This window comes from Protopterus annectens, chromosome 1.part0 (genome assembly GCF_019279795.1).
Source record: "Protopterus annectens isolate FY-2018-M chromosome 1.part0, PAN1.0, whole genome shotgun sequence".
NCBI classification, from domain to species: domain Eukaryota; kingdom Metazoa; phylum Chordata; order Ceratodontiformes; family Protopteridae; genus Protopterus; species Protopterus annectens.
Window position 1 is genome coordinate 1,279,838,498 of NC_056725.1, and position 14,704 is coordinate 1,279,853,201.

Below are 14,704 nucleotides of genomic sequence, written 5' to 3' on the forward strand. Positions count from 1 at the left end.
GCAAAAATTCTCTGTAGTCCTGTATAACTACATGGCAGTTTTGATAATGAGACAGGAACTTAAGTTACTTGTTAATGTGAAAGTTGTAGCCAGATTTTGGGATCAGATGGAACAGTTCTAGTGTGTGATACACTGACTACAAAAAAAGAAAAGAAAAAGGTCATTCAGCATATCTCAGGTAATCTTGAGATGAAACTTGGATAGTACAGCAGTTAGGGCCTCACTTAGACTTACCTACACTTTTCTATGAGTGGCTTTAGTGCAGTTTTGTTTTTTAGTGGTTCACCAAAACTCCAGTTACTTATATGGTAATGCAAATGTAGAGTTGATACATATAAGTTAGGGGGTGTGATGGTTATGTCCTTCTCATGATGAGTGCAGTGGGGCTTGCCCCTCACAATAAATTATTTTTTTTACTTTTTATATTTCTTCAGGTTACACTTCTTGACAATGAAAAAGTGATGAAATGTAACTTGTTGGCAGATATGTTGATGTAATGTTGGGAAACCATTCACCTAGGCATGTAGATCCTTATCATACTGATCACTGCTGCAGTAGCCTTAGCTATCTGGGTTATATCCTGCCAAGGATGTAATAGCCAGCCAGCTTTCAAAGCTTCAGAGCACCTTCCATGCCCCCAAAGTGTCAGGCAGTTTGAGATGAGCTGAGTACAAGACAAGTTTGGATGCAAAACCCTTCAAAGCTTTACTGCCACCGAAGAGTACGCCTGTCTGAGGCTTTCGAGGACCGATCAGCCTGTGCTAATGTTCATCGTGTTTCACTGCTGCAGTCATTACACTTGGGTTATCCAGCCGTCAGACAGTCCCGCAGTCGGCCAGAGTTCCAAAGTCTTGGTCCGGTGTCGGTTGCTGTCGCTTCTTCCCTGACGTCAGTGCACCAGGGGTATATAAGATGCAGCAGACGCCATTTTCTTCAGTCTTTCTTGCCGCGTGGTGCCCGAAGCAAAAGCAGTTCGCAAGTGCCGGTCAGCCGACTCCTGAGATTTTCAATACGAATTTCAGAACTGAAGTCTTCAATAAAGCTAAGTACCCCATTGGGGAAACTTTTTCTTGCCTCAGACCGATGTCAGTAAAAGTTAATAATTGTATTTCTTGTGGGAAGCCCCACCAGGGATACTCTTTACCCCCTATGAGGACTCTGATGCTGAAGAATCAATCCCTTCAGCCTCTCCTCCTGAGGATTACTCTTTTGGGGAAACTTTACATACCATGAGGGACCATTTCCATTGGGAGGGCCAGGATTATTCAGAATCCAAGAAAAGGCTCAGAGATTTCCTTTTATTGCCTCAGCACAGGCCCCTTGCTATTCCGCCAGTGTTAGATATTGTGGATGATGTGTTCTCTGAATCCAGTTTAAATCCAGATTCATTGCCCCTTGCTCCAGTCAAGACAGACAGGTACTATAGAGTCCCTGACTCTCACAAATTTCTTTATAAAAACCCTGTTGCTGACCCCGAAACTATTTCCCAGGGTCCCAAAAGAGTAAAGGCTTCTACAGCTAAAAATCCAGATCCCTCTGACAGGGATTCTAGAGAATTAGACAGATGGGGGAAGAAAGTTTACACTTCTGCAACTTTAGCAGTAAGGGCAAGTTCATAACATCCTGACTATAAGGAAATGCAGGATTTATTGCATGCGGCTGAACAAATGGGAAAACATACTCTGCAATGTGGTTTTGATTCATTAGAGGCTTCTTGTAGAGCAGCAGTTACAGGATCTGTGATTCGAAGGCATGCTTGGTTAAAAGAACAAGGTTTACCTGATCATGTTAAGGCAAAATTATTGGATGCTCCTTTACAGCAGGATATTTTATTTGGTGTTAAGGCAGAAGAGGTATTAAAGAAAATGGAGGATATGGCAAAATCTATGCAAACAGTGAAGGATTTCTTACAGGTGCAGCCACCTTGATTTAGCAGAAATTGGCCTTCAAAAAATTGGTCCTTTCCAGTGTCAGACAGACCACAAAGAGGCAAATACAGACGCCCAAGAGGCAGATCTCAGCCCCAAGGCTCTTACAGACCACGACAGTGGGGTGCTTCAACCCCAAAAGGAGGGAAAGACAAGTCTCAACCTTAAAGGAAACAGTCCCAATGACTTCCCCCTTCAAAAGCCAAGCACTTACCTTTTGGCAGCACCCTTAGGGGAAAAACTAGCACTTTTTTTCAGAAAATTACCCAAGCCAAATGGGTTCTGAATATTGTGTCTCAAGGTTACAGGTTCCACTTTCACACTCTACCAAGGCCAAAAGGAATGCCAGACCTGCCACAAAATCAATGGGCAGAGGCACAAAAACAAATCACAGCCCTCATGGACTTGAGAGCTATTCAAAAAGTGCCACAACAGGAACAAGGACAAGGATTTTACTCAAGACTTTTCCTGGTCCCCAGAAAGGACAAAGCCTGGAGACCCATACTGGACTTTTCTATGCTAAATACTTACCTGGATGTCCCAAAATTCAAAATGTTGACACTACAGCAGCTTCTTCCCATGCTGGGCAGGAAGGCTTGGCTTGTTACTTTGGACCTCAAAGAGGCATACCTGCATGTCCCTATCAGACAAAATTGCAGAAGATACCTCAGATTCATAGCTGGCTCAATGCATTATCAATTCTCTGCACTGCCCTTTGGCTTATCTACTGCACCCAGGGTCTTCACAAAATGTCTGGCACCAGTAATTGCATTTTGCAGACAAAAAGGAATTCAAATATATCCATACTTGGACGATTGCCTTATTCAAGCAGAGAGCAAGGACATTCTTCTAAAGCATCTGGCATTTGTAAAAAGATTACTAATTTGTCTAGGGTACACAGTAAATGAAAAGAAGTCAAAACTAATGCCCTCACAAGAGATAATATTCCTCGGTGCCAGCTTAAATACAACGGCCCAGATGGCTTATCTCATGCCAGACAAGCAAGGACAACTGACTCAGTACTTTTAATTGATGGCAACAAAAACCCAACTCCCTGCAAGAAAAATTCTGCAGGCCTTGGGGTTCATGGCATCCTGCATACTACTAATAACATATGCCAGACTGCATATGAGGAAATTACAATGGTACCTAAAAAGTGTTTGGACTGTCACAGTTTGGAAACAGTAATACCACTTATCCCCTGCCTACAACAGGAGTTTCGATGGTGGGCACAGGCATGTCACCACAACAAGGGACAGCCTTTCACTCTACCCACAGTCAGGCAAACACTAACAACAGATGCTTCGGATTACGCCTGGGGAGCACACATGGCAGGAAAATGTATTCAGGGCAAGTGGGCTGCAGACCAAATGCATCTTCACATCAATCAAAAAGAGATGCTAGCCGTACAAAATGCCCTAACAGCTTTCAAGGACCTACTGCATCCAGGACAACTATTACTAAAGACAGACAACACCACAGTTATGTGGTACATAAACAAACAAGGGGGCACTCGTTCTTACCCCCTCTGCAGACAAGCCATGACCTTGTGGTACACAGCTCTAACCCATCAAGTTCATCTACAAGCACAATTCCTGCCAGGAAAGAAAAATACTTTGGCAGACGACTTAAGCAGAAACATCATTGATCCTCACGAGTGGAAATTAAATCCACAAGTATTCAGCATGATAATACAAAAATGGGGGAGCCCAGACATAGATCTATTTGCCTCCCCAATGAATTGCCAGCTACAGAAAATCTGCACAAGGACTTACCACACACAAGCATGGTAAGTGGATGCTCTCTTGTTCAGCTGGAACAGCCTAAAAGTTTATGCCTTCCCACCACTGCCTCTCCTTTCAAACGTACTCCTAAAAGCCAGACAAGAAAAGCCAAAAATGATTCTGATTGCCCCAGACTGGCCACGCCAGCACTGGTACCCAACCTTAAAGAACTTAGCTCAAGGCCCACCATGGATTTTACCTCAAATACCTCATCTTTTGACTCAACAAAGCAATCAGATCCTGCACAGCCAGCTCAAAACCTTAAATCTGGCTGCATGGCAGATTCCTTAGACAAGCAGACAATACCTCTCTCTAAAGCTGTTATGGATGTCATTTTGGAAGCCAGGAGGCCTAGCACCAGGAAATCCTATTCAGAAAAGTGGAAGAGATTCTGTGCCTGGAACCAGGCTCAAAGCTTTGACCCTCTTGTCCCAAATATTCCTCAGATATTACAATACTTAACTGAGATGCTGGACAAAGGCCTATCCTTTTCATCCATTAAGATCCACGCCTCTGCCATCTCGGCTCATTACAACACAGATCCTCCTATTTTCTCTCATCCATTGCTAAAACAATACCTCAGAGGGGCTAAAAACATAAGACCACCCCGGAGAGCACCAACACCAACTTGGGACCTACATTTTGTCTTGGAAAAACTAACTTTACCTCCTTTTGAGCCAGCCAATTCAGCAGAATTAAAATATGTGTTATGGAAAACTGCTCTTCTTTTGGCAATAACCTCAGCATGAAGAGTCTCAGAGTTACAGGCACTAATGGCAGTGGAGCCTTTCATCATTTTTCACCAAGGCAGGGTTTCTTTAAGAACAACAAACCCTTAATTTATGCCAAAGGTGGTATCCAGTGTGGCTCTTATCCAAATTATTCACTTGCCAACCTTTTCTCCAAATCCCCAGAATAAAGGGGAGAGACTTCTGCATTCATTGGACATACACAGACAGTTACGTTTCTACTTGGACAAAACAAAAGCTTTCAGGAAAACCGAGCAATTGTTTGTAGCATATGCTGCAGGATCACAGGGAAAGACTATTTCAACGCAGACCATTTCAAACTGGATAGGACACTGTATCCGTTTCTGCTACACACAGCATGGGAAAACTGTACCTAGCAACATTAGGCCACATTCCACCAGGGCATCAGCCACCTCAACTGCCTACCTTAGGGGAGTACCTACCAAATATATCTTGGAAGCTGCAACTTGGAGTTCAGTGCACACCTTTACCAAACATTATCACTTGCCTCTTTATTCTAAATCCAATGCTGGCTTTGCCACTGCAGTGCTGCAGGGCCTCATAGCCACCCCAAATCCTCTATAGAACTAGCCACCCTACCTCAGCTTTGGGATTCAACCCAAGTGTAATGACTGCAGCAGTGAAACATGATGAACATAGTACAGATTTGTACCTACCATAAATGTAGATGTTCGAGTGTATTCACTGCTGCAGTCCAGGTTACCCTCCCTCCAACCCCTCTTTCTTAGCTGCGACTTATCTATGCCTTTCTACCCTTTAGTACTTATGTGGTGTGTTTGCTGGTAACTAAAGGTTTTGGTTTTACCTTTTATGTATGTTTTATTAGCAATATGTATTGCCTACCTTTTTGGGGGCACCTGACATCTGAGGCAAGAAAAACTGAAGAAAATGGCGTCGGCTGCATCTTATATACCCCTGGCGCACTGACGTCAGGGAAGAAGCGACAGCAACCGACGCTGGACCAAGACTTTGGAACTCTGGCCGACTGCAGGACCGCCTGATGGCAGGATAACCCAAGTGTAATGACTGCAGCAGTGAATACACTCGAACATCTACATTTATGGTAGGTACAAAATTGTACTTTCCTTTCCTGGGCAGAAAATTTTTCTTTTGTGAAAAAAAACCTTCCATTTTCTTAATTTTTTGCAGTTTTATCACTTTCCTCTTCAAAAAATTATTTTAAAGCTATGAGTGTTGTTTTAACAGATTATCACGAGACTGTAACATACTTTTAAATGGAGTGCTCATTTTTCCTGTCAGTTTAAAAGCAGTATAACGAAACTGAAAACAATTTTTTTGTGTGGAGAAATTGTGTTTAATGCACTATGACAGCCCCAGAAAGGTAAAATAAAATGCTTTTTTACTGTGTTTTTCTGTCAAAAAAGTAACTTTTATTTTGTGTTTGTTTTCTGGGATAGAGCACTGATCTCCATTGACCTTTTTCAGTCTCAGCCCGGAAGCGGTATCTGGGTAAATGACTTGCTAAGTGTCACACAGTTAGGCAATGGAAGCTGAGGGAATCAAACCTCACACCACGGGACCAGAGGAAACAGCTCATTAACAGCTCCTTAATCTTCTGAGCTACTTTTGCAGAGTGGTAGTGTTCACTGGCATTTCTACTTGTCTTCCCCAGGAAAGAGACACCATTTTTGGTATGACTACAGTCTGTCCTTCCAGCCACAAGAAGAAAAAAATGAAGCAAACTGTCTCTGCCACCACAGCAGGCTAGCAGTTTGCCTCAGCTGCAGGTGGGTGACCCTACTGCAGCAATTTGTTGTACCTCAGACAAACCATCTCTTGCCCTGGGTCCCTCTGGTGTAGCACCTACAGCCAGTGTGGACTGGAGGTTAGCCACATCCTTTACAGCTGTTGGAGTCCGTTCATTGGGCAAGGTAGAGCCATTTTTGTCAGTCCTGGGAGATGGAATAGGGAAGGTTTCCTTGATGTGTCAGAATGCTGTATCTATCCCTGGAGAAGCTGTTGCTGCCATTAGTAACACAGCTGACCCTATTTTTTCTGTCAAAAAGATACAGAAATCCAAGTTCTACTCCTCTTCAAATTTCTTTGGATAAGAGTGGTTTACTGGGTCTGGCCCAGGGTTTAATTCTTGTAAGGTCATTTTTGGTAAAGGTAAGTGGAATACCTCTTTTCCTGGAGAGAATCACTATTCTGAATCTGAATAGGAAGATGCAGGAATAGGTACATCTTTTTCCTCAGATTTCTGATTCACACTCAGAGGAGAGCTCAGTTTCTGATTCTACCTGTGGGGTTTCTTTCTCTGAGACTGTTGCTAGAATGTCCCAGTGTTTTCAGTGGGAGAACACTAAGGTTTCTAAGTCCTTCAGAAAATACTATGAGTTGTTACACAAGGATTTTCCAGAACCTTCACGCATTCTTCCTGTTTTCTGTGCTTTAAAGGTTATGCGTGTTACTACCTGCAATTTTCCTGATAGTTAGTCAGCTGTCCCTAAAAAGACAAATTGAATGTAGAGAGTTCCTCAGTCTTTTAAATTTGTATACACTATTCCCAAACCTAATCCAGTAGTTATAACTCTAGTTGATCCCATTGCTGCAAAGCACCTAGTCAATTCCAATCCTACTGTTTCTGATAACAATAGGAAAATTATTGATGAGTGTGGGAAAAGGTGTATATTTCTGAAACTTTGATTTTCAGAAGTTTGAATTGTCAGGCTCATATGTTAAAATGTGTTCTAATTGTGAAAGTATGAGGAATATTTTCTCTGCAGTTTTGTCTTGTGAAGAAAATCTGCTTTAAATAACTAGGTTTCTTCTATTGCACAGGTCACTACTCATTGTTTGCAGTGTGTGTATGACTCTGTTGATACTTCTTCCAGGGCTATGGCTACTAGCATTCTTTTAAGGAGGTTTGAATGGCTGCATTTTCAGAACCTCCAGATTATGTTAAAAATAAAATTTTAAATTCACCCTTGAATAGAGATTTAGTGTTTTGCCTGTCTACTGCAAAGAGCATGATGAAAGGGTCAAGCTGATCCAGGGAATCTCAAAGATCTTTCTGATGTCCTTTTCCAAATTATTTAAGGGATTTTCTATCTCCTCATCAAATTTTGGCAAAAAGCAGAACACACAGCTACAGGCAAACAGACATTTAAGAAGAAATGACAAGGGGGTTCCAAAAAGAAGCCTTGAACCTCCCAAGATCAAGGACAGGACAAGTCTGAATGACTATTCAAGAGATCTTGTGACCCCCCCCCACCTACCTTGGCCCCTTTTTTAATTCCAGAAAGTCTGATTCTCCGTATTTCTGTTTGGTAACAGATAGTTTCAGGAAAATGGGTTCTGGAAATCGTTCATCAAGGTTATAGATGGCACAGGGTGGAAATTCCAACTTTTCAGGCGGTCATTCCTCATCCTCCAGATTAGACTCTTTTGTTTCCACTGGTTCTTCATCACACCTATTCCAAGGAATGATAAAATGAGTTCCTCCTTCAAAGGTGGGAAAGGGTTTTTATTCAGAGATGTGCCTAGTGCCATAAAAAAGAAAATGCTTGGAGACCAGTTCTGGATCTTTCTTTCCTAAACCTGTTTGTGATAGTGCCCAAGTTCAAAATGATGTCACTTCACAACCTGTTACCTTTTCTTCCTGTTCCTCTGCTTTCAAGTTTCCTGGTAACAATAAACTTAAAAGTTTCTCATCATCACATCCTAATACATCCAGACTTCAGACATTTCTTAAGGTTGTGTGTGTCTGGATCACATTATCAGTTCTCTGCCATACCCTTTGGACTAGCCACTGCACCAAGAGTGTTCACAATGTGTCTAGCTTCAGTTATAGCTCACTGCAGGCTACAGGGTATCCACATTTTTCCATATTTAGACAAATTGCTTATCTTTGCAGTGTCCTTTTCATAGTGTCAGGAATCTCTCTCTCTCTCTTTCTTCCTCTCTGTCTGTTCTGGGTGAGAGATGTCTTAAACTGGGATTCCAGGAGAACATTCAAAAGTCTTTCTTGACTCTTTCACACACAAGATTGTGTTCCTAGGATGTCAGCCAACCCCCTCAGTGCAAAGGCCTTTTCTTCCACATGAGAAAAATAGATCTGGATGTAGATCTACATCTATCTCTAAAGTTTTCCATTCAGGTTTTGGTCACTGCAATGGAATACCTCAGGATTTTGGGTCTTGTGGCATCAATGACTCTCATGATACCTCTGGCAAGACACCATATGAAAAAGATACAGTGGTATCTGAAAACTCTTTGGTCCCAGCACAAACACACTTTATTTTTTGAAATCCCAGTGCTGGTGTTTGTCAGAAGAGACATAATCTGTTGAAGATATCTTTAAATCCAGGTCTCCCCTTCTCCCTCCTCCAGAGCAGTCAGTCACCATAGACTCCTCAGACTTTGCTTGGGGAGCAGTTTCAGGAGGGATAAAAGTGCAGGGGGTGTGGGAATCCAATCACAGATGTAAGCACACATATATATCAAGAAGATGGTTGCCCTGATCAAGGCACTCAACTCTCTGAACCATCTTTGGCCCCGGGATCTCTTTAAGTGGTTACAGACCATACCACAGTCATATGGTACATCAACAAGCAAGGGGGAACCAGATCATACCCCCATTGCAGACTAGCCATTTTAGCTTGGGATATAGCCTCACTCTACATGCATCCTGCATTCCATCAGAGCAAACTGTGTGGCACACAAGCTGAGCAGGACCATGGACCAGGACCCTCATGAATGAAAACTAGAGTAGGGTGTCTTCCAACATTTGGTCCATCTGTGGGGAGTCCCTCATGCCTTTTCTCTGAAAACATCACCTGGCAAGATTCTATCCCAGGACTCCATGAAAGAAGACCTGGAAGACAGATGCCTTTTCTTTTCTTTTCCTTGGACAGGAATATTCCACCCTTTTGACTAATATCCATAATCCTGCTGAATATTCAGATGGAATCTCTCAATATAATTTTGGTGACTCCCTTCTGGCCCAGGCAACCATGGGTCTTCCTTCCTTTGTAAGTGGTCAGGGTAACTACCACAAGCTTACTGGCAGACTGGATCTACTCACACAAGAACAGGGGTGTTTGATAGGGTCTATATTATATGAACGAAAGTTCAAAAACCCGAACACTGTAAACAGCGAAAATGCATAATATCGAACCCTTTATTGCGGGGGGCTGTGGCCCCCCCCCCCGCTAATTATATATACCAACTCCGAGATCGCACAACAGTGAAGAAAGGGCAAATTTTCCAAGATTCACTGTTTTGCGATCTCACAAAACACACATTGATGTCTGACATTTTCGCTGTTTACAGCGTTCGTAATATAGATCCATTTGATACACCCCCCCCCGACATCAAACAACTTCAATTGACTACCTGAATGATAGGCTATTAATGATAACCATTTGAAATGCCAGGACCCACTACAGCGAGTCACAAAGCACAGACAGACTGGATGTCTAAAAGAATGGACTTACAAATACTAATTCCAACATTCTATTTCTTGGAGTATTCCCTTTTTTCCAAGGTATGATGATCTTGGTATATATAAGTTTGGGGATGTGGGGGGCTTACCCACCTACATAGGGTGGTGAAGGGGGGGTCGCTACCCCTGTAAAAAGAAGTTTTAAGGAGAAGAATGATTTTCAAAATACACTCTTTTGTGTTTTCGGTATTTTTTTTTTTTTCAGCTTGTCAGCATTTGGTATTTCAAGTGTCAACATTTCAGAAGGAAGTTGGTCTTAATTCCTTTTAGGCACCTGTTTACTGAAGATGTGCAGCAAGTACTAATGGTGGTAAGAAAGCCTGCTACCAGAAAATCATATATTAGCAAATGCTAACATTATTCTATTTGGTGCCAACAACACCGTCAGCACTCAGGGTTACTTGTTCTCTGGTTTTACAGTATTTGTGGGAGTTACTATCCTATGGCTTTTCTTATTCCTCTGTCAAGGTTCATTTATCAGACATTTCAGTATGCCTGCCCATGGATCCTCCACTTTAATTGCAGTCTCATAGCAAAATGTTTTTGAAAGGGATAAGAGGCATCCAAGAAACTCAGTGGCCCCTACTGTGGATGTTCATTTTGCGTTGGAGAAGCTAACACTTGTTCCAGTTAAAGCTAACCTGGCTGACTTGAGGGCTCTTGCTGACCTCTAAAAGCTCTTATGGTGAGTCAACCCTACCTCATTTTCCATAGGAACATGGTTTCTTTGAGAACTAATCCTTTTTTATGCTTAAAATGGTATCTGAGTTTGCTTTAAGCTGAATTATCTATCTTCTTATGTTCTTTCCTGAACCTAAAAATGAGGGAGAAAGGATACTGCATACCTTGGATGTCCACATACAACTGTAGTAATACCTTGACAGAACTAAATCTTTCAGATCTTCGGATTGATTGTTCATTTCTTGTGATGGTAAGAAGGGACAACCTGTGACAAAACAGACGATTTCCAAATGGTTGTCTAAGCTGTTACCATTTATTACACTCACCAAAAGACAACAGTTCCATTGCAGGGTCAAGGCTCACACTACCAGGGCTTTGGTTTCATCTTTGGTGTTTTGGAAAGGGATGGATTCCAGAAGTATTCTAGAAGGTGCTACTTAGTCCTCTACATTCTTTACAAAGCTCTGTAAGCTTTATTCCTTCTCTAGGTCCAGATTGGGTTTTGCTAGGACAATTCTCCAGGGGTTCTTGGACACTTCCTCTTTTACTTATATAGCTAAGGATACTACAGCAGTGATCAATATGATGAGCATAGTACAGTTGTGTAAATAAACTAGCTGTAACAGTTTATGTTCGAATGATCACTGCTGCACTAGCCAATCTCCCCCTCCCTCCCTTGCTTTTTAGTGTTGTTTTTATTCCAGAGTGTGGACATTTGTTTATTTATTAATTAATGTATTTATTTATTTATTTATTTGTTCCTAGCTTTGTCCTTTCAGGGCTTAAACTCCCTCTCTCTATTGGCAGGAAAGCTCTGAAGGGCTTTGTGCCCAAACTTATATTTTAATCAGCTAAGATCAAGCCGCCTGATAGTTGAAGCTGCCTGATAGTTTGGGCCCATGAAAGTTACTCTAAAGCTTTGGAAGCTGTTCGGCTGTTATATCCTTGGCATGATATAACCCATACTGTTAAGGCTACTGCAACCATGATCATTCAAACATCTACTGTTATGGTAAGTTTACTTACACAACTGTACTTTTCTCTAAATGAAGTACAGGGATAAGATGCAATATATACATATATATATTTACACACGTTAGTTGTCGATTGTTTATGTTTCCTTTTATAGTAGATCTTGCGGATACAACATGCTGCATATTAAAAAATAGTTGTAGATTACTTAAAATGGGATAAAAAAATGTTCAACTTTGAGGACTGCATAACATCTAGACAATAAATAAAAAAATCATATAAAATTGAAAATGAGAATAAAGGTCAAGTCATAAACAAGTAGAATATTTAAATTACAAAATATAGTTCTACACTTGTGAACGCTTTTTATTCACTTTATGTGCATTAAATGAATGAAGACTTACATGCTAGTTGAGAATTTTAATGTAGTGGTTTATACAGGCAATTAAATTCAAGACATACATTTTGCTTAGTTTTATTTCCACAAATTGATTAAAATCGAGTCCTTAAAATCTGGCTTATTCTTTTATTAATGTTGATATTCATTGCAATCTGGACTGTCATCTTTCATGTTTGTTAAAACTTGCATCAGATGATTCACCGTCTAGGAAAAGAACAATATGAAAAGATCACTTTAGGATTTAAGTATATTACGAAAATAAAATAGTCGTTGTGTTATATGCTCATTTTTGTCATTCAAACTGTGGCATTCTAATGTGATAATTTGGAACATATGTCTTAACATTTTCCTTGAATATATTAGCAATGTATTATAACTTTCCAAAGTTCAAGTAGCCCATCTCTGTACTAGGTTTAAGAGAGAGCTGACCTCTGATTCATGTAGTGGATAACTGCATCTGAGGTTAACAGAGGACTACCCAGTGATGAAAAGTTATAATACCTGTAGATAATTCGCTATGCCTAAGGTAATACTTGATAGTATGTTAGTCCAGCATCAGTCATACCCCTTAACAGTTAAACAACCTTTGGTTATCTCAACTTTGAAAACAGAGTAGAAGGGATGGCATCAGGCATATACTACGACATTGCTGCATATCATATACCTGGACCTCAGTGGCTGGGTGTACAAAAAGCTCCCAAATTTTCCTTTTCTATATCCCATGTATAAAAAATGGATCAAGAGTGTTATCATCATACTCTGGCTATTCTGCACAAACACCTGTCCCTGATCAGATCTGCTACCTGGCTTTATAAAGTTATTTCAAAACCCTGAACTCCTGAGCATTCTAAAAGAACTAATTTCACAGTGTCTCAACACGCAGTATATAACCATCCAGCAAACAAGTTATTTTATTGTTACACTTAAGATTACGTTTAGTTTGATCTCATGAGATACATTCAGACAATGAAGAAAATCCTGCCTTTCAGCTAACACGTTGCTAGACACCTCTGAGCCTTTTGCAGTTGGGCAGAAGAGAGATGCCTCTGTGATGCTATTATGAATCAGTCCCTGGAAATGTTATCCCTGAGTCCCAGACCTCCCAAACTGAAGTCATTTTCTGACAAATCCCATACACGGAAGCACCTACACAATCTATAGTACTGCTGCTCCCCGATCACAATCTATAGTACTGCTGCTCCCCGATCACAATCTATAGTACTGCTGCCTCCCGATCACAAACTATAGTACTGCTGCTCCCCGATCACAATCTATAGTACTGCTGCCCCCCAATCACAATCTATAGTACTGCTGCCCCCCGATCACAATCTATAGTACTGCTGCTCCCCGATCACAATCTATAGTACTGCTGCCCCCGATCACAATCTATAGTACTGCTGCTCCCCGATCACAATCTATAGTACTGCTGCCCCCCAATCACAATCTATAGTACTGCTGCCCCCCGATCCTTCACTTTCCTCCCATTTTCTTTTTCTCTTTTTTTTGTTCTGTTTTTCCTAGATTCATTCTGATAGTCTTTCCAGTGCCTGATGTCTGTGTTAGGGGTACTGTCCATTCCAATGTACCCATGGTCAGTTACTGAATTTGACTATGGGGCCAGCATGGCTCCTAAGGGTGTCCTGGTTGGGGGGGGGGGGGTGATGCTGCTGTCCTACCATCAGCTAGTTGTTTTTCTACTTTTTCTACTACCTTCTTTCCCCCGATATGCGAGCTGTGCTTGATCCCTAGTGATTTGCAATGGGCAGACTGTGCTACTCAGCCTGCACGTTTCTGCATGGTGCTATGTCAGCAGTCTGACCTGTTCCTTTGGCTGAGCACATTGCAATTGGCTTGAAGGCCTCCACAAGAAAGTTGCTATTGTGCTGTGTGCCCAGCCCACACACCATCCTCCCCCTAGGATGGGCTCACCCATCCTCTCTGTCACTCTGTCAGTCACCTGGGTTTTATCCCTCTACACTACTGGAGCGGCTACTTTTCCACATATTTTCCATTTTTAAGGCATGCACCAAAGAACAAAAATAATAATCAGCCAGTTCTGAATACACTAGTTCCTTAATCAGCTTCAGTGTGTGCAGCAACAGCTACAATAAATGCTGCAGTGTGGATTGTAAATATTGGTTGAGGCATCATTTGCCTACCTTAGGTCATCTCCACATATGAAAGTACTATCTGGCCCTATTTCAATTTCATTTTCCAACAGCCTTGAAAATGTGCAACAAACTTACATCTATAGTTAAAAGTATAATATGAATCTATCCCACATAATTTAAAATCCACATTAACCTAAATTTGAGTAATGAAATATTTCATTTTCCCCACTGCATACGTGCTCCATATTGGTCTCTGTTGTACTTTATTCAGTTGCATTCTCCAGTTCAGATGCCTATCATACCCTAAATCCATAAATCTTCCATAGCAGTTTTAAATGCTACCTGCAAAACATAAACCTCTGACTAGCCACTTTCTCTCCCTCAGTGGATATCTCCACACACTTATGCAGATTCAGCAACATTTTTAAGGTACAACAACCAGCCTTCAACCTTTATAGTAAATTAATCATAGTGTCGTATTACCCCTTTTTTGGCAGCAATCCTACTAACTGAGAGCAAACGTATCAAAAGCCTGACTCATTGATTTTGTTCCACATTCCCCAGAAGTCGTATGACCTTGTAGGATGTTTA

The 14,704-nt window shown here is 41.4% G+C and overlaps 1 protein-coding gene across 1 annotated transcript in view; it reads right to left on the bottom strand.

Moving 5' to 3' along the window:
• Nucleotides 1–11,988: 11,988 nt before the first annotated feature.
• The window catches only part of LOC122801124 (gastrin-releasing peptide-like), a 110,734-nt gene continuing 108,018 nt past the window's right edge, over nucleotides 11,989–14,704 (bottom strand). Inside the window, exon 3 of the mRNA XM_044070694.1 lies at nucleotides 11,989–12,206. Coding sequence (XP_043926629.1) covers nucleotides 12,163–12,206 — 44 coding nt within the window. The 3' untranslated portion in view covers nucleotides 11,989–12,162. The remainder of the gene's footprint in view (nucleotides 12,207–14,704) is intronic.